The following is a 23,859-nucleotide window of genomic DNA, read 5'->3' on the forward strand; positions in this document are numbered from 1 at the left end:
GTTTTTATTAAATTGATACCTAATTTTTTTTATTAATTTTGACATTTGAACTTAACAGTTAAGTGTTTGAAATGAAAGCAAATCAATGTTAGCATGGCATTTATAAATAAAATAATACTGACATGGTTTTTAGGTGGGATTTCTAAAGTAAAAAATAAAAATAAAAATCTAAAAAAAGTAACAATGTTCTTCATCTTCTTCTTACACTTTCCACCATTCAATCGAATACAATGTCTCTCGTCTATACCAATGAACTTTCACAAATTTCGATTAAGGTAAAGGGCCTATAAATTGGGGATTTCGTCGATTTGAGGTTCCTAATGGAATTTGGGTTTCACAGTTAGGGATTTAGTGGGTCCTAAGTGGAATTGGAAATGAGTTAGGGATTTAAAAAGAAAAAAAAACATAAAAATCATATTATTGAAATCAAGGTTTCAAATTTCATGGGAGACCTGTAGTAGATAAGGAGTAAAGATATAACATTTAATAATTTTATGTACTAAATAGAATCTAAAAATAATTTAGACATCAAATTAAGAAAAAAGTCTCTATAAGCGTTTTAGGGTGTTCACAATATATATTTTCAGATACTGCTATATAATTATAACTCGTCTTTGCTCAATGGATACAAAACACCCATAGATTTGAGGTACTCAATGTGATCTTAAGCCCTTTTCCAATTAATATATGAGTCCGCTTCCACATCGTTTAATTTCAAGTTTTTAAGTGCATGTATTTTAAACTTGGGAAATCTATGTAATGAGCCCTTACTTGAATAGATTCGAAAACATTAGGCCCTTATTTGAACGTTTTAAAACGTTTGCCCTTTATTCAAATAACTTTGAAAAGGTTAGGTCTTATTTGAGTATTTAGCCATAAAAATATGCTTAGGATGGGATTTGAAACCATACCAATTGTATTAGTAAAACTTAAAATTTACCACTTAAAGTTTTCTTTTAAAATATGATTAATTAATTTCAAATCTTACGTTATATTATTTTTAAACATATATCTATATTTTTTCACATGTGCATGCAGTGATAGGATTTTTAATTTTATTATAAAATAATTGATATTTAAGATTTAGATTTATCTATATATATTTTAAAAGAATTATCCATATCTTTACATAGATATACATAGTAGTATATTATTTTATAAAGTTTTTCTTAATCTTTTATTTGATATATATTAAACCTAAGAGAAAAGAAAAGGAGGATTTATTTAAAGGTTCACATCCTTGCCTATCATGCCACGTGGCGTTCAACGGTTTGCGTGCGTGTAAAATTTTGAAAGATTTTACCATCGTCAATCCGGATACCAAAAGATTAGACGGAAGAAAAATTGAGGTGTGAAATTGGAGAAAATTAAAAATAAAATGATGAGAAATGAATTACCATTTATCCCTTCAAAAACCCAAAAAATTGACTTCAAAAAAAGGATCCGATATTCCTCTTCACGCTTCATTAAAATATTATGTATTGAATTTTGTTGTCAGACTTCAATATTCTCATATTGAAATAATAAAGAAAAGCAACTTATATTGAAAACGTAGCTTCCTTTCATTACCTTAAAAAATAATGATGTACGGATCATTGAGAACAGAATTTAACTCAACTCGCTCAAATAAAATAATCATGAAATAAAAGTATTTGCTGTTATAATTTTTTTTAAAATATCAAATAAATAATAAAAACATGGTTATGTTATGTTGGAAGAAGATGCAGAGGTGGAATAATGGTCCCACCACTCCGGAAGCCAAACAATATAATCTTTCCAAATGACATTTCTCATTTTCCACGTGGCACCGCGTATACTCTGATTTATTATCTTTCTCACTCGCTCCCGACGGCGTTTACCAGTCTTTTCTATCTCCTCTTTCAGCTTTTTTCTCTTTCTCCCCCTCTTCGACTCGCCTCTTTTCCGCTCCCATATTCTTCTCACCTGAATTTTCCCTGAAAGTTGGCCAAGAAGATAAAAAGTTTCGTTTCCCTTCTGAATTGATATTTTTGGAAACCCTAGCTTACCTCGATTGTAGACCTTTTTTTAGATGGATTTGGCTGCATATGCATTACCTACCTCGATTCTTTAGTCGTAGAAGCGCGATGTATTCGAAGAGGAGCCGGAGTAAGCCGAGACTCGAGCGCCGCAATGCAGCGAAGCACATCGACTACGATGCAGCGTCGTTTTCTTCGTCTCTCGATGATACCTCTTCATCTTCTTCTCTAATCACGCGATCGCTCGATTTGTCCGATAAAACCAGCTTCCGTATCCAAGGAACAGAGGGAGAGTTCGACCTTATTTGTCGGACCTTGGGCCTTTCTGGTCCTGAAGATTTTTCCATTCCAGCCGCCGCTTGGGAGTCCCGTAAAATTCGATCCTCGTCGGATCTTCTGCCTCGGTCCAGATTGAACCGGCTGGATAGTCCTGAGGAAGAGACAGGCAAGATAATTTTAGAAGACGGCACTGAAGTAACAGTCTCTGAATTAACTGATAGGGTTTTGGCTTCTGCTTTGACCGAAGATGACTCGCCCGAGTTGAAGTTAAACGAGTGCTGCTGTGATGATAGAAACTTGGTCGATGTTGCTACTTCAACTGAATTGAAGTCAAACGCATGCTGGGTTTCGAATGTTGTCGATGGAGGAGGGAATTATGGAATTAAAGGGATTAGGCCACCGGGTTTAAAGCCGCCGCCGGTGATGAAGCTACCGGTAGTCGATAGCGCTTGCTCAACTTGGGATCTGTTTAGGGATTTCGCCCCCGAAGATGATAGAGGGTGTATAGTTCAGGTTCACTTACATTCATCTTCCGATGAAGAAGAAGTTAAAGGAGAGAAGGATAGGGGTAATGAAGAAAATGCTAAGGAGGAGGATAATTCAATGAGAATGGGAGAGACTGCAGTGCTTTCTGAGTCGTGCTCGTTTATAACTTCAAATGATGACGATTCTTCGAGTTCTACCACAGAACCTATGTCAAACATTTCCCCTAACGGTAGGTTCAAAAGAACAATTACTTATTGGGAGAAAGGTGAGCTTCTGGGGCGTGGATCATTTGGATCAGTTTTCGAAGGGATTTCTGAGTAAGTGATGAAATTCTGTCCCAACTTTATTTCCAGCTTGATTAAATGCTTATAGCTAGTTCTTTTTAATCAAGATAATTTATCTATCTTTTGATATGCGCAAATTAGTTTGGGAACTGCCTTATGCCTAATTGTCATAATTTTGTCGCTTTGGGCGGCACTCTTTTAGAGGTTAGAAAGCATCTAGGGTCAAAAGCTGTTCTTGGTGTTGGTTAAGCATCCAGAGAAAGGCATTTTTGTATTTGTTTTTATTTTCTTTGGTCATCCTAGTTTCCATCGCCCATTCCCTTAGTTCTTTGGGGAGCACTGTATTACATGTTTCAGGGTTGCATCCAAAGATTGCTAGATATCATTAATTCCGTTAATACCAATAAATACCTAATATTTGGACATCTTGTGTTTTTTCTACCTCGAACTTTAAGGCGTTGACGCATTTTAGCCTTAAGGTTCATTAGCCTTTAAGTGTTACTTTGTTTGCTGCTTGAAGTTTTGCGTAGTTGATACACTCATGTAGCCATTTTTGTGGGCAAATTATGGATGATTATGAACCCCTTCCTCTATGGTGAGTACAGGTAAAGTCCATTATTGACTTATGAAGGGTTCTGCTTGTTGATTCCGGTCTATGGCTTCCGATGATCCTATGTGGTTAGAAACTGGTTAACTGGAGATATCCTGTTCTATAGCTGATTTTAAGATGACGAATTTAGTTGTTTTCTCCAAGCTCCTAATCTACTTTTAACCTTCCCAATCATTATGTAATTAACTCACATCAAAAGGACATTACGTGCCTAAGGCCTCTCGAACCCACAACCTCCAGGAGTCTGTCAGCAGCATGCATACCATCTGAGCTAGCACTTAGTCGGTATGAATTTAGTTGTTACCTATTGTTCAAGAGTTGAAAAATAAACCTAGGGAAGCTCATTGCACTGCGATCTTTGAGATGTGAAGCTAATTGTTGATATTTTGGAAAGCTATGGAATGACATCATCTTGTAGTGACTGAATGAAGTACTGTTAGAAATACTTTCAAAATTGCAAGGAAAAGCCCATTTTATCTTATTAGCTATTAATTGGTTATCTACTTGTCCAATAGATTACGTATTACTTTTATTTAGGAAAGAGATGTTTTTCTTTTACTCATGCTTTACTAATTATTTATTTATTCATGTCCTTGTAGCGATGGATTCTTTTTTGCCGTGAAGGAAGTTTCATTGCTTGATCAAGGAAGTCAGGGGAAACAAAGTATTATCCAACTTGAACATGTAAGACAGATTTTCTCTTCTACTTTTTTAATTGTTCGTTTTCATGAAATACCCATCTTCTACTTGTTTCTGTCTGATATAATTTCTTTATTTCCTTTCGTTTTCAGGAGATTGCTCTTTTAAGCCAGTTTGAACATGAAAACATAGTTCAGTATTATGGCACAGATAAGGTTCTATTTTTTTGACACTCAGCTTAATAGGATAACCTCATAAATGTTCTTCTTCCTAGTTGTCTAATTTTTTTTCTTTTAATTTTATGGTCTTTGCAGGATCAGTCAAAATTATACATCTTTCTTGAGCTTGTAACCAAAGGATCCCTTTTAAATCTATATCAGAGGTATCATCTCAGAGATTCTCAAGTCTCTGCATATACAAGACAGATTTTGCATGGATTGAAGTATCTTCATGACCAAAATGTGGTTCACAGGTAAGTAAAGGGACCTTATGTTGCTGCTTAATTATTTATGTACCACTTAAAAAACTTTTGTTTGTTTTCTCTAGCCAAATCTGAGTTTTTATTTGTACTTCTTTTAGGTGTATTTGCTAACAGCAAATTGCTTCATATGAGAAATAAAATAAAAATTTCTTCACTTTAACAGATTGAAGTTTTCAGTCCTTATCTCTATTGGGATCTGTTGTAATGAATCATAATCTGTATGCATATGTCATATTCCCTCTCGGAAGACTTTTGAAGTCGAGAATATGAATCATAATCTGTATGCATAGAAGATTTTTTCAGCATTTTACTTGCTATTATTTTGTATTATTTTTCCCTTAAGGTTAGATGCCTGCGCATTTGTTATTGTTATGATATTGAAAGTAAAATTGTGTTCTTTTTCTATGCTCTACCTAAGTTTCCATGCACTTAGAATATTCTTCTCTCAAGGCTCATTTACTTGTATGTTGATACAGGGATATCAAGTGTGCAAACATATTGGTGGATGCAAGTGGGTCAGTGAAGCTTTCAGATTTTGGGTTGGCAAAGGTTTTTTTCCGAAACCTAAGACTTTAATTGTCTTTCTTGTTTTATTATCTTTAAGCAGGTCGAACTCATGTTGGTGCTGATGCTTGTTTCCAGGCAACCAAGTTTAATGATGTTAAATCATGCAAAGGGACAGCATTCTGGATGGCCCCCGAGGTGTGCTTCTATTCTTTCCTTTCAGAAATGATAATCTGTAATAGCTGCTGTTTGATTTGTGTAGAATATCAGTTTCTTTTGTATTGGGGATCCTGCTTGAGATATTTAGCTTCATAGTATACTGAATATTAGGAAATGATGACATGCATTCTTGGTAAATATTTCTCCTGTACTAGAGATATACAGCTTATGAGAATACTCAATTATTAAAAGGATGATAACATAATTCTTTTCAGATATTTATCTATAGTGTACAAAAGGTGTGAATCACTCTTTGCTGATCCATCATAATTTTCTCAGGCTTCACTCAATTGGCTGGATCTTAACATTTAGTTTACAGTGAACACTTCTTTTATCTTTTAGCTCACTAGTAATTTCCTAAGTAGTATTTGGTTAGACAATTTTCATTGACGGATAATTGCTAATGTTTTGGTGATGGCAGCTTTCCTTTTCTGAAACACTGCTGGCCCTTTTTTAAATCATACCTGAATGGTGTCTTCAGTTTCTAGTTGGATGGGTTTCAGTACTTTTTTTCTTCTAGAAACACACCATTCTTGTTGTCTTTTCTACGTAGTAGTTATTTGTTTTTGTGACACAGACTACTGGTGATGATTAGTCCTCCCGAATTCTGATTATCAGCTGTTGAATTACAGGTTGTCAATAGGAAGGGTCAAGGGTATGGACTTCCTGCTGATATATGGAGCCTTGGTTGTACTGTGTTGGAGATGTTAACACGTCAGATTCCATACTATTATTTGGAACATGTATGTACCTCTTCTTCCTGATATGAACATTAGTTTACTTGACAATTAAGTTTATGTAAAATCCAAATAAAGAAGAAAAAAGGATCTGGAAATTTCTATGCTGTCATCTCCAAATTTCAAAAAGGCTTATAGGGTTTTAAAGCATGAAATTTGGTTCCTACCATGAAGCTTTGTCCAGAAAGGTGTGGACGAATATTATATTTGTTTCAAATAATTTCCTTCTACAAGAGCTATTGAGTTAAATTTTTATAATCTCCTTTATTGTGCAATAATGTCATCGTTTGTGTAATTCAAAACAGATGCAAGCATTGTTTAGAATTGGCAGAGGTGAGCCACCTGCAGTTCCTGATTCATTGTCGAAAGATGCACGGGATTTTATCTTGCAATGCCTACAAGTAAATCCGGATGCTCGTCCAACTGCTGCTAAACTCTTGCAGCATCCATTTGTGAAGAGGTCTTTTCCCACACACTCAGGCTCAGCATCTCCTCATCTTGGTCGTCGGATATGAATGTTTAGCCATGAAACTAAATTGCAACAAGTAATCAGGTAAACATTTTCTGCTGATCATAAATCCGTTGGCAACATGCTCCTTTGGTCAGGTTTCAGAAGAAACATTGTCCTGGAACCTTCATTATCACAACATGTTAGCTATCCATATCCTAAGATACCTGAATATTATCCGGTAACAATGGTACATTTTTGGTATCAGTTTAGCTTCATTCAGAGCTTTGTTCTTGTATTTGTGTGCAGAAAGTTACACATTCACGGAGTCTAGTTATTGCATGCAGCTCCGTCCTTCATGAGGAAGAAGACAAGTTTGCCTTCTCGGGCTCTGATGTTGCTACCTTTAGTTTTGCTCCTAGAGACTCAAAGAGTCTCAAACCTGGTAGGCAGAAAGCAATTCTGAAGCTTTGGCTATGGTCTAATGGCATTGACATTAGATTTAACTATCCATGACCATGAACCCACGATGAAGCTGTAGAGAGCTGAGCTGCTCTTAATGTTAAAATTATTTGTTATAGTTTTGTCAGGTCTGGGATTTGATTTAGCCCTTATTTTATGTAGATTTTTTTTTTTTTTTTTTGGGATTTGGGTGAAACATTAGCTGTAGGAGAAATTGTAGTAACAATTAGAAAGTTTGTATATATGTCTCTCATTATTGATGCAAAAAATAAATACTAGTTTGCTCTATGTATCGACTATATCTAATATTGAGATTACGAGAATTACGTCACTTTATGATTGTTATTACCATAAATAATATATTTATTTGCATTTAGACCTGCAGTTGGAGGTTTGGCTTAAAAATAGAGGTTTGGATTTGAGGTTAGAAAAATGAATTTGGATAAAAATTATGGGTTAGATTTTAGGTAAGATTTTTTTGGGCTCAAGTTTGACCTGGCCTGAATATTATATTTTAAAAAATATATTAATTATATATATTAAATAATTATATATATTTATATTTATATTAAATTACTAATTTAATAACAATTAAATTTATTAATTAAAACTTTAAAAACGTACCCAACTAAATAACTTAACTCAAAATATAAATTTTAAAATTTATATTTAATACAATAAAATATTTATTATATTTATTTGTGTTTTTAATATAATAAAATATTTATTATATTTATGGTAGTGTTTTTAATATAAATATTTTAATGTGTTAGAAAACTTTTATTTTAGCCTTTTTTAAGTGTATTTAGTTTATTATATTTAAAAATATTTTTAAATAAAATTAATCTAAAAAATCAAATATGAATGGATCAAGTTAAACTTGAGTTTAACTTTCTTAAATTAAATTAAATTATTAAAAAATAAATCTATTTTTAAACCGACTAGACTCAAATTTAAAACTTTAATTTAATGGACTCAACCTACCTGCCCAACCACGAGTACCTCTATTTGCATTATGATTATCTAATTTTGCGATGTTAATTCTCTTTACAACCAGTGTACTGGAAATTAGTATAAATGGGTAATGGTTGATTATAATAAAATGCACCATCATGATTCCTGAACTAATTTATCAGACTCAATTTATTTTTATCGTTTATAAATAAAAATCATAGTGCTATGAAATTATTTATAGAATAATTAGAAAAAGGAAATTTATGATTACAATCACAATCTCTGTATTTTATAGTTAACTGTGTAATGTTTAAAAGAATAAAAAAAATCGATAACATTTTATTGTAACTTTTATCGTATAAATAAAATCCGGACATTGTATAAATTTTTGTTTGCTTGATTAAGAAAAGAATAACCATAGATATCAGGTATTCTGTACTAAGCCAGATTACATTAAAAAAAAAAAACAAACAAACAAACAAACTTGAAAACAATATCTTCCTTAAAAGTTTGACATCAATCTCCTCTCAACGACTTTATAAAATAGACATTTGGATTGAGTTAGATTTGTTTAAACTTGAAAATAGGTCATCCAACTAATTTTTATAGGACATAAATTACATATAAAATAACATTATAAAATTAAAATTAAAATTAAAACGACTTGAGCCAAACTCAAATTTTTAAATATTAAAGTTTGAATTTGACTCATATTTTAAAATATTTAATTTTTATGAACTTATTTTTAAATTTAATATTTTTATTTAAATTCTTACAAATAAGAAAACTTTTGAGTTTAGACAAATGATTGAGATAAAGTTGAATATTCTTGAACTCATACAAGAGGTGTTAAAAGTTTAATAGTTTCGTATATCCTATATCATAAACATCATCATGAAGAATTCTCAATTAGTATGATATAAAAATAGGTTGATTCGATGTACATGATGGCATAAAATTATATGACTAAATTGAATGGTAAATTTATTAAAATATTAATTGTATAAAAATTATTAAATTACAATATATTCGCAATGTTGGTAAATATATATATACAACAAATATATTTATTACAAATTTAATCAAATAACATTTGATTGAAATAGTAAACTTGAAGGTTTTAAATTTATATAACAACCGAGATTCAAATTTTATCTTATGTGATATTTTATTAATTTTACATAAAAATGTAAAAGACAAAACACCTTAATAATAATGATAGTAACAACAACAACAACAACAATCTATTTTATTTTATTTTATAAAGGAATGCTCATTTTAATAATTTTTCAATTGAGTTGGTGTTGATTAACTCGTGACATCGACTCAATTAAGAATTTTAAGTATAACGTAGATGGAAGTAAATAAATTTTTTAAATTTTGTACTAATAATATATATAAAGAAATAATAAAACTACTCTTTCGGAAATTAATATATATATTAAGTGTGTTTGGTTCACGAATCTAAAGATTATCTCTGGTAATTATATCAACAACACGTAAGATTACTTGACACATTACTGAATATGTTACATTACTTTATTTGGTTTATTTAGTTGAAATGTAAAATTTTATTATTTAGTTGATAGAATATAAGACAATTTAAAACTAATTTTACTTAATTATTTTTATAAATTTTGCTCTTTTTATTCTTTACTACAAAAAGATTGAAGTTTGTAATATTTTATTGTATTGATAAATGAATGAATTTCTTAAATAAATTAATTTCATGTCTACTTTCTCAAATAAATAAAATAAATATGAGGAAGAGTAATACATAGTTAGGGCTTATCTTTTGATTAAAGTGACAAGAAAAGAAAGAAATAAAAATATATTTTTTACTAAAACATGTTATTTTTATGATTTAAGGTTAAATTTAATTAAAATAATAGAATTGATAAAATTGTTAATTTTCTTCATCTAAAAATAACAATAGTTGAAATGTTTGTATAGACAAAAATCTTAATTTTCCTCAACTGAAATAATAATATATAGTAAAAAATATTATTATTTTATTTTGGTTTAAGTAAAATAGTAATTTTTTTTCAAAAGTGTGTAATTGTAGAAAAGTTTACATTACAAAATAATAATTTTGAAAAAGAAAGCAAGATAATGAATGATTAATTAAGAAAGAGGTGGTTTTAAGATAATTGATTTAAGATCATTTTTGAAATTCGAATAAAAAAATTTACTCATACAAATATAAGTAGAAAGATTTGAATTCGAGTGTGTTGAAGTTCATTATCCTTCTCTTTATATATTAGGGAGGGGTTATGAATAGTTCTAAACATTATATCAAAAATTAAATATAATTAAAATTTATAATAAAATTATTTTAAAAAAAATGTATGTCATAATGTGGGAGATGAAGCTAAGCCATTGTCATCATTACGCACCAGGAAGAGTGGTTTTGTTGACTACGACAAGCTTGCTGTGGCCATAACTAACAAACCATGTTGAAGGCTTACCTTTGCTTTCTTTTCGTTTTCGCATTACATCCATCCCCTAGTTTTTATTTTTCCGAGATTGAGTGGTATGGTCAAATCCTACATTAAACTACAAGCTTTTATGCTTACTCTTCTTCATTAATGGTAAAGGATGATATTTTACTTTTGTATTTTTTACTGCTGGATCTTTCGCTGCCCTCTATTTTTTTAGTTAAAATGTAAATTTATTACCATATTAAAAATTGTGATTATATTTTATTTTAATTGATATTTGTCATTATAATTTGAGAATATGATTAAATTTCACCCACAATTTGAGTGTGATCAAATTTCGCCATTGAATTTTAATTTTTATTGAATTTTATTATTAATTTTAATTAAACTTTAGAAGTTAATAAGTTATTATTGGTTTTGATGGTTTAAAAATAAAATATTATTTAAATATTTTATTTTAGCAATAAGTTAATTTATAAAATAATAAAGGTTAAAAGAATAACTAACATTTTGTAGTTAATGATAGAAAGACTTGAAAAATATATTCAATAAATTAAGTTTACTTTTTATAAAATAAAATTATTTTTATTAATTTTTAATGTTGTATTAATTAATTTATTGTTTGTAAGTATTAAATTAAAATATTGAAATTTGTTTTCATTAAAATTAAGTAGTGAAGTTCAATAAAGAATCAAACTTTAACGACACAATTCAATCCCAAAGACCCTAACAATTTAGGCCCATACCCAAACAATATATCTGGCGCAGAAGAAACTACTCCAATCCCTCATGTTATGATCAAGGCCCAATCCTTCACCAGGATCTTGTGCTGCTGTGTTAAGGGTTTCAATGTTGGCAAATTTATTAGTTTTCCTGGAATTTGAACCCGGTAACCAATGGGTCTTTTTTTCTTTTCTTTTTTTTTTTTTTGGCTATTTTCTCCCAAGAGAAAAGATAACCCTTACTTGTACAAAGGAATGTTAATTGGCATCTACCTTATCTAGAATCCTAAAAAGTAACAAGTGTTTACACCTGAATTGTAGTCACCTTCATATCAGGCATCTTTTCTTTGCCAAGTTGATATGTACATACATATATGATCAACATGCAGTAAACCAAAAGGTTTGCAGGATGTAGGATAATTATCTATATAAGCATAAGAATCTGGCATTATTTTCACTTCAACTTTATGTCGACATAAAGGTGCCACCTTGCCCCAAAACAGAATAACTCCACCGGTTATTTATAGGAAGGGATGAGCAAGGGAGCCTAGGCAAAGGTAAGCTAAATACCCAAGTATCTATATATTTAAATATATAAAATAATAAGCACCAATCTATGGCTCAACTAGGGTCGTCTCTGTCAGCAGAAACCGAGACACTGAGCAATGTCCTAAGCCTGGTGGAGGCCTTCAGAGCATTTGATTCAGACAACGATGGCGCAATCAATGCTGCAGAGCTGGGGGGAATCCTGAGTTCGCTGGGGTACAACGCTAGCGAGCAAGACGTGAGGGCCATGATGCGAGAAGGGGACGCCAACAAAGACGGATTACTGAGCATGGAAGAGTTCCTAGAGATGAACACCAAGGACATGGAGCTTGGGGAGCTTGCCAATTTCCTCAGGACCGCTTTCCAAGCTTTTGAAGTCGAAGGGGATGATGCTTTGACTGCTGCCGACTTGTATGAGGTTATGGGGAACCTTGGCATCGATCAGCTTTCCTTGGAGGATTGCCAGAGTGTTATTGCCTCCATGGATGCTGATGGTGATGGAGCTGTTAGCTTGGAGGACTTCAGACTCATAATTAATTCCTTATTTTAGATATTAAACTTAAGTTTTCTCTATATATGCGCCTTGGGTGCTGTGGTATTTCCATGCATGGGAATAAAGATCAGTCAAGAAACATTAATATTACTAGCAGAAGTACTGCATGTTTGTGTTTCTCTTCTCTTACTATGAATAGAAAGCGAATACAAAGTGGTCTCCCATTCTCTAATCAATGGAAGTTTTCATTTTAATTTCTTTTTGAAAATATATCGGGAAATTGAAATTTCACATTTTCCTTACAAACCACAAACAAAAATTTATAGAAAAATATTTTTGGCAAAAGCTGAGTTTTTAACATCTTTATAAGAGGCTTGAATCCCACCACTTAAAAATATATATATATGTGAGTTTCTGATATTATTCTAAATTTAAGTACCACTAAATAAGTATTTTTTAAATTTATTCTAATCTAAAATTAGATATAAAGAAGTGAATGATAAAATCTAAGTAGCAAATATTTTTCTCATGAAATGGGATTAAAAGGTTTGGGGCTGCGAAAAGCAAGACCTAATAATCTTGCTATGCTTGCCAAATTAAGTTTGTAATTATTCATGAATAAGAAATCTTTAAGGTGTTGTGTTTTTCAAAATAAATATCTCCATAATGAATCGTTTTCAATGGCAAAATTGAAGGAAAATGCCTCATTTACATGGAGAGCATTGCTAACAATAACTAGGGAGGTGACTCTTAAGAGTTGTAAATGGGAAATTGGTGGGATGATAGCATTCGTTTTTTGCTTGATTGGTGGTTCGGTACAGAAATATTGAGTCAACAAGTAATGGTTCAAGGGGTAGAAACACTTAATGAGATGGTACGTATGGGCATATATGCTCATACTTTGGTGTCACCTTGAAACTCCTTCTACAATGTCACCCAAGCCTCGTTTGATCTAGTTGCTTAGTTGCTGTCATAATTCTTCGAAAAATATCCTCATGAAGAGCTCGCTGAATAAAAATAATGCTTGTGCATCCTTTTTCTTATTTTCTTTCAGTATGGCTACGTCATCGAGGTCAACATACCCATCTCTAATAAGAACCCGGAGATCGTAATAAGCTTTTCATCCTCATGCTCCAAAGTTCTTATGTTTCACTAATCACCCAAAAACAAGATCAAACTTAGCTCTGATACTAAATTTGTTGAGGGCAAAAAAGAGAGAATTCACATAAGAGAAAATATTGATCACATAAGAGAAAACAAAATACTAGCCACGTTCGTCTGAAAAAAAAACATGGCAACTACGAATGCTTGTCCACAGTATGGGAGTATTACAAAGTCGAAGGATCATATTTTCATAGAATGCAATGTTGCCCAAGAAATCTGGATGGAGCTATGCGCTTTGAATATCCAAGCGAACTTCTTTTCAGTTAGTTTCGAGGAATAGTTTAGGCGAAATTGTAAGTTAGCAAGTCTGTCTTATGATTCAATATTCCTTGGTGTGTACTTTTCGCTATGATCTTGTGGGGAATTTGAAAATGTAGAAACGAGTTGTATTTCATGGTTTGCATCAGCAACTGACAGTTGCAGTCTTTTTGTATGAGAAGTCTTCTGCACAAGATATTTGCAAGGCAGTGTTAAATGATGTGGCAAAGATAGCACGAATACCGCTTTGTGTTCATTGGTTGAAACCACACCTGCAGGAAGCTATATTCTTAATATGAATGGGGCTGTGAAATCGACTTCAGCTTGGGATTTGATTAAAACATGACATGGGTGACTAGGTTTTAGGTTTCATGATGAAGTCAGCGCAAGGGATAATTTGCAAGCGGAGATCTGGGGTGTTTGAGAAGGTTTTAGAATTGCATTCAATTACTCGTCATTGAATTGATGTTATGACGGTTGTGAAGATTCTCCCAACACCTTAAGCTTTTACTCATCCTTTGACTACACTCTTATTCAATAGTTGAAGTTTGATTAATCAAGGATGGGTAATTAAAGTAGAGCCAAGAGGGTGTGCCGATTATCTGACGAATCTCGACAAAGCCGATGCTTGTGGTAAGGATGCTCTTAGGATTTAGTTTCCTCTAGTTTTCTTCCTTTATGTATAAAAAAAAATATATTGATCAAATGCTATCAAATAAAAATTCACACACACTAAAGTAAAGTTTTCTTAATATCTAAATAAATAAACCGAGTTATTTGCAACATAAATCCTTTTAATTTTTTCGCATTTTCTATTTATTAATTTAGTTTCTAAAGTTTTATAGTTATTCTAGATTCAAAAACAAAACCCTATATATTTTCAATCACTTATGAAAAAATTGTTATTTTTCTCTTTTTTTAATTTATAAAATTTTATTTTTATAAAATTAACATAAAAATTTTAATAATTAACATATAACTCAAATAATTAATTGAATTTTTATTGTTATATTTAAAATTTTAACTAATAAATATTAAAAATTATATTACGTATTTTTAACTAAGTATTAAAAATTCACTAATGTATATTAAAAATTACATTTATTTTAGATATCAAATGTAAATTAAATTAATATTTAATTAATACATGTTAAAAACTATATTTTGTAATTTTAAATAAATAAATAAAATAAAATAATTTTCTGATAAATAATGTTCAATAACCTAATTAAATAAATAATACATGTTCATATTATTTTAACATTATTTTACTAATATTTAATATTTACATAACATTATTCAAAATTATACATTTATAATCACACAAAAAATAAGTATTATTATTAAACATTTTACAATCCATAAATTAACAACACTAGTATTTATTAATGCTCATGTACAAATTTTACTATCATAATTTAATATTAACATTACATGTTTGTATAATTTTTAAATTGTGAATTTTTATTTAAAATTTTAAATAATACATTATCATTATTTGACTTTGAATATGTTTTCACAAATAGAAAACAATTCAAATTTGTTTTAAATATTAATTTTTATTCTTATATTATATTAATAATAATACAAAAGTATAAAGATTTCAAAATTTAAATATTTATATTATATTATTTTAATTTCTTAATCATAGTTTTTCTAAAATATTACAATTTTGTAGCAATTTTTAAGAAATAAAATAATATATTTAATTGATATATACAATCAAACTCATACATCACACATGATAAGAAATTAGTGTATATATATATATATATATAATATTACAATATATTTGATGCATAAGTCTCATGCACCATCGGTGAATAATAACATGACACATCATCATTAAATAAAATAAAAATATAATGAAGGACTTATAAATAAATACTAATAACTTTATTTAAATATAATTAAATAATAATTAATTATAAATAAATAGTAAAACCCTTAAACCCAAATATCATAAATTCGAGAGCTATTAATATTTGTTTATAATAGTTATGATTAATGTTTAAATAAAATTATTAATATTTATTAACAAATCCTCCATAATTTTATATTTAATTTAATGAAAAATTATCATATTATTATTTACTAATAGTACATGAAACTTATACACCAACAATGGATATAATATCGTTCCTTTCATAAATTTTTTGGGTTTGATATAAAAGGCTATATATAGTTTTGGGGCCTATTGAGCCGAGGAAGAGATTTCGGGCCATAAGAAGCCTACTTGTGCTGGGTTTCATACACTTCTCTGTTAGTCACAAAATTTGCAGATGCCCAAACCCTAAATTGTCTTGATGTTTTTTATTTACAATTATTATGAGGATGATGGGTGATGGGCAATGACATTTGGAATCATAATAAAAAACAGTTGGCAAGAAAATTGGACATGTAGGTCCCAAATTTTCAAGTGGCAGTCGCTAGCAACCAATTTGTATGTTTGATCACCATAATTTCTGTCCAACACCAAGGTCTTCTTCCACGAGAAAAATAAATTGTATTTATAAAACAATAATTTCAAAACTAAAAGACATTGAAAACTAACTAGAATGATAAGTCTCATTCCATTTCATTTCAGTTTACCTGTTGATAGGTTTAGCTACTCGTTTAAGTCTAAAAATCTATTCGAAATTTAGAAGGATTTAAGCAAAAACATTAGGCTCGAAATATGGGTTCGGGCAAAAAATTTAGACCCTTTTAAGATATGAGTTTGACTCGGACTTGAACATTTAAGGCCAAAGCCCGTCCTGACTAGTAATGTTTTATGTTATTTTATTTTTATATATTATATAATTTATGACACATAAAAATTAAATCTATAATAGTATGTATAATATTACTACCATGATGTAAACATTAATAAGTGTTAAGGTGCCTATATATGAAATTTTAATAAATAAAATATATAAAATTATTAAATGTTAAATTAAAAATAACATAAATATATATTTTTGAAATTTATATATATATATATATAAACAGCCTAAAATGGGTTATTAGGTTAGTCATTTACAAATATGAACGAGCTTAGGTAAAATTTTAGGTCAATATTTCGAATCTTTGCTTGAGCAAATATAAAGTATGTTAATACCATTCGTAAGCCGACTTAAACTCAATTCATAAACACCTCTAATATAATCCATAAAACCAGTGCATAGTTTAAGATTTGGGTCACCTTTATAATCTAACAAAATTGATTCAAATTGTTATTTAAGTTAGCTATAAAATATCAAACAATTTAATTAAACGATAAAGCAAATTTCGGGATGTATCAAATCCTTAAAAGAAAAAATAAAATAAATTATTTTACAACTCAAACTTAAATTGATTCCATCCTTAACACTCAACAGACAATAGCTCTTTCACTCTTCCACTATATAGCTGGGGATGTTGACAACATTGCCTTCCAATAAAATCCTGTTCCATTGCTATGTATGGTTGTGTTTCATAACTTTACAATCTTTAAAAATCAACGCAATCATTCAAACTTTTTCTACTCAATATAATATATTTAAAAATAAAATAAAGAATTATATTTGTTCTTTTTAACATAAGTTCTAAAATTAGATATAGTCCTTCCTAACTCATAAATAAGAGGATAATACGCTTCAACAAACTTAAACTTTTATCCTCCTGCATTGACGACTATATCGACACTAATCAAACTAAAACTCAATCAAAATAAAGATGATTAAACTTACTACTCATGTGGAAGCTCAAAGTTGACACTAAATTGAGTAGTATATTTTGGTGAAACAATTTCCAACAATAAACTTGATTAAACACACTCCACTATACCAAAACAGAAATGATTATTTAAGATGATATATTTTATTTTGATCTTTCCTTAAAAAAAAAAAATAATAAGTGAAGGGAGGCAAGTAGGGAACTGGAAAATGGTATCATAAACTATGCCTTTTTCTGAAGATAGAGACAATATTATGGTGTGGTACCCTTACCCTGTCTATAATCTTCCTTTGTTTTCCTGAATATAATTTCTATGTAGATTTAGTAGATGAATAATGGGATCTTTTTTATTTACTAATTTGTTAAAGGGAAGAAAACGTGAATCATGCACAGCTCTTGGTGCTGCCACTCACGTTTTCTAGCATTTCTATGATATAATATAATAACAAATTGCATTTAAATATAAATATTAGGGTAATGAATTCCCACATATGTGCTTTCCAATAAACTAAAGATTCTGCTGCCTAATCTCAAGAAATTCTCTCACTTACATGTAAAACAAAGCATTAGTTAAAATTTAATAACAAAAAGTAGTATTAGAATAGAATAATCACTCAACAGCTTTGTTTTTGGAAATTATATCTAAATGTAAATCCCAATATAAGCCCCCGACATTGCGGTAAATGGTAAGTCAAGGCTGAGCCCTATTTCTGTTTAAGATTAGACTGAGCTTTGAAATAAGCTGTTTAAGGTTACATAATAGCAGGCAGACAGTACATCTGATTAGACTTTGCCTGTGTCTTTGCCTTTCGGCTTCAACCCTCCAAACTTAAATTAATTTATGCACTTCTATATCTACTTCATTAAAATTAGATTTTACTGCTTCAAATTTTATCTAAAATTAATTCGAGTTTGTTTAAAATTTATATATATTTTAAAAATTACATATTATTTTTATTTTTATTTAAAATTTATTTTTATTTTGATCAAATTTCTTTTTGTTTTTGAAAATTCTTTTGATCAACCTTTTAAATATAAACAAATTAAAAAATTATATTTACTAAATATTAAATAAAAAAATATTATACTATAAATGTTATGAAAATTTTAAAAATCAACCTCGCTTAACTCACTTAAATATTTAAATTGAGCCTAGTTTATGTTTAAAACTTTAAATGAGCTTATACAAATTTATTTTTCAAGTTTAATATTAATTAAACCTTTTCTAAATATCTGATAAAATTTAAATAAATAACTAAACCCTTGAATAAATCTATTTGAGATTATCAAATTAAATAAGAATAAAAAGTTTAAATACCAAAATTTAAAATAATTAGTTTTTCAGTATTTAGAATTTAGGATTACCAACAAAAACTTAAATGGCATAATGACTTGTTTGGCCCTTCAACTTTATAAAAAGTTATTTTAGCCATTTATTTAATTTTTATTTTTTAACCCTTAAACTTGCATTTTTTGTCAAATTACCCTAAAATAGATGGAAAAGTTAACATTTTTTAACTTTGCTAATGTGGCATACACGTGGATTGCCATGTGGATGACACATTAGCATTTAATTAACTTTTTAAATTTTTAAAAGTTCAAAAAATATATAATAAATTGTTTTAAAAAACTTAAAATTATTAAAAATAGTATTTTAAAATTTAAAAAAATAATTAAATATTGGCATGTCATCTATTTGGTAATCCACGTGTATGTCACATTAGCAAAGTAAAAAAATATTAACGTTTTCATCTATTTTGGGATGATTTAACAAAAAAAATACAATTTCAATAGTTACAAAGAACAAAAATTAAATAAAAGGCTAAAATGATTTTTTCATAAGGTTAGAGGGCCCACTTTGAAGAGTTTAAATTTCCATGAAAAGAAATGAATGGGTAGGAAAAGAAAAATGTGAAGCAGAATTAGCAATTTCAATGCATCCAACCAACCCACCCCTCCGCCTAAATTACTAAAGTATTTCTATTAAAAGAAGAAATAATTAAGTACAGTAATAATGCATGTATTTGGGTCAACATAGGGACATATAATTAGGGATTCAAGCTACTTTTTGTTGCATATATAAATTAATATAAAATTTTAAATTGGGTAGATGAAATATAAATAATTGGTGTATAAAAAAAGAAGAAATTAATTGTTGGGGGAGATCATGTCCCCTTCTAGACAAGCCTCATGTTTGGTACGAGTATGCCATTTTCCCGACATGGGGTGGAACCACATTTAAGAAAAGGAAGGCAAAGAGCCCATTAGTCTTTATCAATCTCATAATGTAAGCTTCCCCCTTCGCATCATTTTAGATATGTTTGGCTACATGTTTTAACTTGTAATCCCACACAACACTCCATGTTATTCTTGTGGATGTCTCTATTTTCCTTGAGCCTAACCCCAGCATGTATCTCTCACATTTTGTACTTAAATTTTTGACTCTTCTATCACATATTTTATTCATATAAATTATATATATTAAAATTTTAATAATTTTAATAAAAAATTTAATAATTTGTTTAGCTTAAAAAAAAAAATCATCCATAAGGGTGGTCTCAAGTAGCAAGTAGGAGACTTTACCTTTTTAAAAAAGATAAATTTTTAATTAAAACCTTTTAAAAATTATAATATTAAAAGTTAATATAATAGTAAAATTATATTTTTATTTTTCAAAAATATATTGTTTAAGAATTCTATACACACCCTTGAGGCCTTAACTTTTTTTTTTCAAGTCCTCCAAAGCAAACTGCAGTAATCCATAAGGGTTATCATTAGATTTGAGATTTATAATTGAAGGATAGTTTGAATAAATTTGAGAAAAGGGTTATGCCTAACCTATTAATTGTATAATCAAATTTGATTATTCTATGATAGGTTAACGTAATAACCTATTTTTATGTTGAGAAATAAATCATAGTGGTGAATCTGATTCAATTTAGTTCAATCAAGATTTTTGGAATTTTCAAATCGATTATTATAATTAAATATGACTCTCGATTTTTCATACTAATTTTATTTTTATGAACTTGCTTTGACAAAATTAACTTTATTTTATAGCTTTTGACATTGAAAAAATTTCGATATAATTTTCAAATGAATAAAAATAAAATTAATTATAATTTAAATAAAAAACAAAATTTTGTTTTGAGTATATTCCCAAAATCATGTAAACATTGCCGTTGGAATCGACTTTTGTTTTTAGTTTTTTATTTTTATTTTTTCTTTGTAGAGCCTAATTAATAGTGAAGTTTGAATTTCATAATTAGGGACGAAAAAGTTGCTACAACTCTCATCACAATAAATTGAAAAGAAGAAAGTAATAATTTCAATAGCACATGCACCCATGTACTAAACCTAAATTATTGCAAAAATTTGTTGGTCATTCATTGATATTTGATACTTGTATTCATCAGTTTCCGCCGCTATACACCCTCCACCAATCTCTAACTATTCCTTTGAAAATGGCTCTCCCTTCTGCCCTAGGTATCAACCAAACTCTTGGAATTGATTTAATTAAGTTATACAAAATGTTGAAACAGCTTATATTATAAGAGGTACAAAGAGTCGTTAAAATAGAGTGAATAATGTGGAGAGCCGCTAGAACTAATGGATTGAGGGAGTCGAGGCCGTAATTGAGCAAAGTTTGGGTAATGAGCTTTGTCTCTTGTCTGCAGGTTTTATTGAAAGAAGGGATATCTATAAAGGCTTGAAGTGTGCCATTTTTCTCATGATAATATCTTGGTAAAGTCCCCCTTAAGTCAAGATTAAGGTATGAGTTAACAAACTTAGCAAATTAAAAACATTAATTAGATTAGATTTGATAGGATGATTATTATTGACGGTGTCGTAGCGATATTTCATCTCTAAATACATTTATAATAACTTGAGATATTCAAATGAATATACTAAAATTTGAATGCAGAAACATAGTACGAAGCTTAATCAATCACAAACAAATAATCATATCCATAGTAATTATTTGATAATTGTATGGTGTAGTTCTTTATTTTTCATAAACAGGGTTAGAATACCATTAATTAATTTAATTGAACATTTTAAAAACAAATTCGTTAATAATGTAGTCACTAATTATCAGTACAGTGGAATTAATGTGACATGAATATAATTGGGGTTAGGGAGGTAATAAGGAGTTGTTTTCAAGGCATTTAACCAAAGGGACCGTCATAATTAAAAACGCACTTCATTTTTGAAGGCAATATATACCTACTTCTATACTATTTGCATGTGAACAGTCACCTTCCATTCTTCATTATTACTCATTAAAAACTTTACTAGAGATTAGCTCTCCCTCTTATTTATATAGCTGCTGCCCAGTGGATCACAAACTAGCTAAGCTAAGCTAACCTAACCTAACCTAGCCTTGGATTCAGTTTCATGTAATTAAACTCCCAACTACTACTACGAAATTCAAGTTGGAAACCCAACATTTCATAGTCATCGTACGAGATAATTCTTTAGATTCACGCCGATACACAGAAATTGAAGGACTTATTTCTCTTTGATATATATACATGTAGTTCAATATGAAATAAATTCATATATATTAGAGGACATGGCAGAAGCAAGTGTGGAAGAGTTGGGAAACATTGCCTGTTATTTTCTTGTTTCCATGAGAAGGTGTTGGGGGAACTATGGTTGAATTAGGAAGGAGTCAAGTGGGCAGGCTTGTTGATGTTCCTGGGCGTGCATGTGCATGTGCATGCATGGAGATTTTGCCAATACATGTTGACAAACTATGGGGTTTTTTGCGACAGTTTTCTTTCTACGGTGCTTGCTGGCAAATGCACATGCACGTGCATTTTTATTATGTTTTTTGGTTTTAGACCTATTGCTTTCATATTTATGCGTGTGGACTGTGGACAGCCAATACAATTTATGTTAATATATTGATAAAAATAATGGAAATTTATCTAACACCCCCAAAATGTAAATTTATATAAATTATATGATTATGAAAATAATATTCCGATTTTAAATAAATAAAATCATGATAATGTATTCAATTATTTATATTCTTTCTTGGTAAACAGATATGTCCAACGATTGTCTTGAGCTAACAAGGCATATTTTTCTGGTACATGTAAAAGATAAATAAACAAAAATTCAAAGGAATGATAAAATAATATAATATTTAGTTAACTTCAATTTCGAATTTAATTCATGGATTAACTCTACCTCTTAATAAGGAACAATTTTCTGAGATTGTGTTAACAATAATTATATTACTGCTGCAGTCAGTAAATCAGATATTTTAAAAAATATAACAGTTTAATGATTTTTCTTTCTTTTTCCTAGAAAATTCAGGAACAAGAAGCATTAAAAGAAAATATAAATATTAATTAGTTGTTGTTGCAGCTTTCTTAAATACCAAAGAGGGTTTAATTGAAAAACTTTTTATTTTTTTGAAAATATTTATAAAAATATTTTAGAATTTTATCAAATAATATTTAAAAATCATAAAACAAACTAAAGTTAATTAAAATAATACCTAAAATTAATATAAACTATATGATTAAAACAAGAGTGTTGAGATTATTAAATCAATAAAATCATGAGCCAATTTATTGTCTTCAACTAACAAGGCATTTTTCTGGTATAACATGAAGAATATTAACAGCATGTGAATAATAAAATTCGTTTTACTGATAAAATATTTATATTTAAAAATCTAAAATCGTGTGAGCAATAATTATATGCTGCTATAGTCAGCAAGTCAGATTATAAAAAATAATAATAATAAAGCAGTTTTCTGAATTTTCTTTTTCCTTTTTCCTGGAAACTTCAGTAAAAAAAAAAAAAAACATTAGAAGACACGAGAACAAGTTTTAGTGAGTTGTAGTTGCAGCTTTCTTAGGTAACAAAGAGAGTTTCTCGTCACTTTCATGCCATATGATGCCGTATGCTACAAAAACTTGTTTAACATTATTAATTTCCCTTACATTATTAAAAGAAAAAGTGCATTTTGAGTTATTGTCAGTGTTAGGTTTATTGGAAAAATTACGGCTTTTAGATTAATAAAGCTTGTAGTAAATGAAGAATAAAAAGTGCGTAGTAAATGAAATGTCTGCCTGCCTTGACAAAAAAGGACAACTCTCGAAATGGCCACTTTATTTTTAACTCAAAAAGTTGAATGGGGAGAAATTAAGTGTTAATAATTACACTAAATTCTTCCTTTTTCTATTATTGCTGACCTATTCGCTATTTGGGTATAAAATCTGATATATAACATTTTAAAATCTTTAATACTGCTATCATTCCTGAAAATCACGTATTTAGAATATAGTTGTTTGTTTAAAAATAATATAATTTATTTTAAATATGAAAAGTTATTTTATAATTTTTTAATTGAGTTGGTGTAATTGGCTCTTACTATAACTTAGTCTGAAATTTTATTAACAGTATAGGTATATAATTA

At 29.3% G+C, this 23,859-nt stretch overlaps 2 protein-coding genes across 2 annotated transcripts; both read left to right on the forward strand.

Annotated features, from left to right (window-relative positions):
- The first annotated feature begins 1,780 nt into the window (after positions 1-1,780).
- Positions 1,781-7,477, forward strand: LOC108489891 (mitogen-activated protein kinase kinase kinase 1-like). The gene is made up of 9 exons (XM_017794614.2): positions 1,781-3,079; positions 4,256-4,340; positions 4,448-4,510; positions 4,610-4,767; positions 5,253-5,325; positions 5,419-5,478; positions 6,132-6,242; positions 6,542-6,789; positions 6,994-7,477. Exons 1-8 carry the CDS (start codon positions 2,067-2,069, stop codon positions 6,749-6,751), a joined length of 1,773 nt encoding a protein of 590 aa, XP_017650103.1. The 5' UTR covers positions 1,781-2,066; the 3' UTR covers positions 6,752-6,789; positions 6,994-7,477.
- Positions 7,478-11,773: 4,296 nt separating this feature from the next.
- Positions 11,774-12,538, forward strand: LOC108452140 (probable calcium-binding protein CML29). Its single transcript, XM_017749894.2, has one exon. It carries the CDS (start codon positions 11,880-11,882, stop codon positions 12,357-12,359), a length of 480 nt encoding a protein of 159 aa, XP_017605383.1. The 5' UTR covers positions 11,774-11,879; the 3' UTR covers positions 12,360-12,538.
- Positions 12,539-23,859: the final 11,321 nt, after the last annotated feature.

Source organism: Gossypium arboreum, chromosome 5, assembly GCF_025698485.1.
Source record: "Gossypium arboreum isolate Shixiya-1 chromosome 5, ASM2569848v2, whole genome shotgun sequence".
Lineage (NCBI taxonomy): Eukaryota > Viridiplantae > Streptophyta > Magnoliopsida > Malvales > Malvaceae > Gossypium > Gossypium arboreum.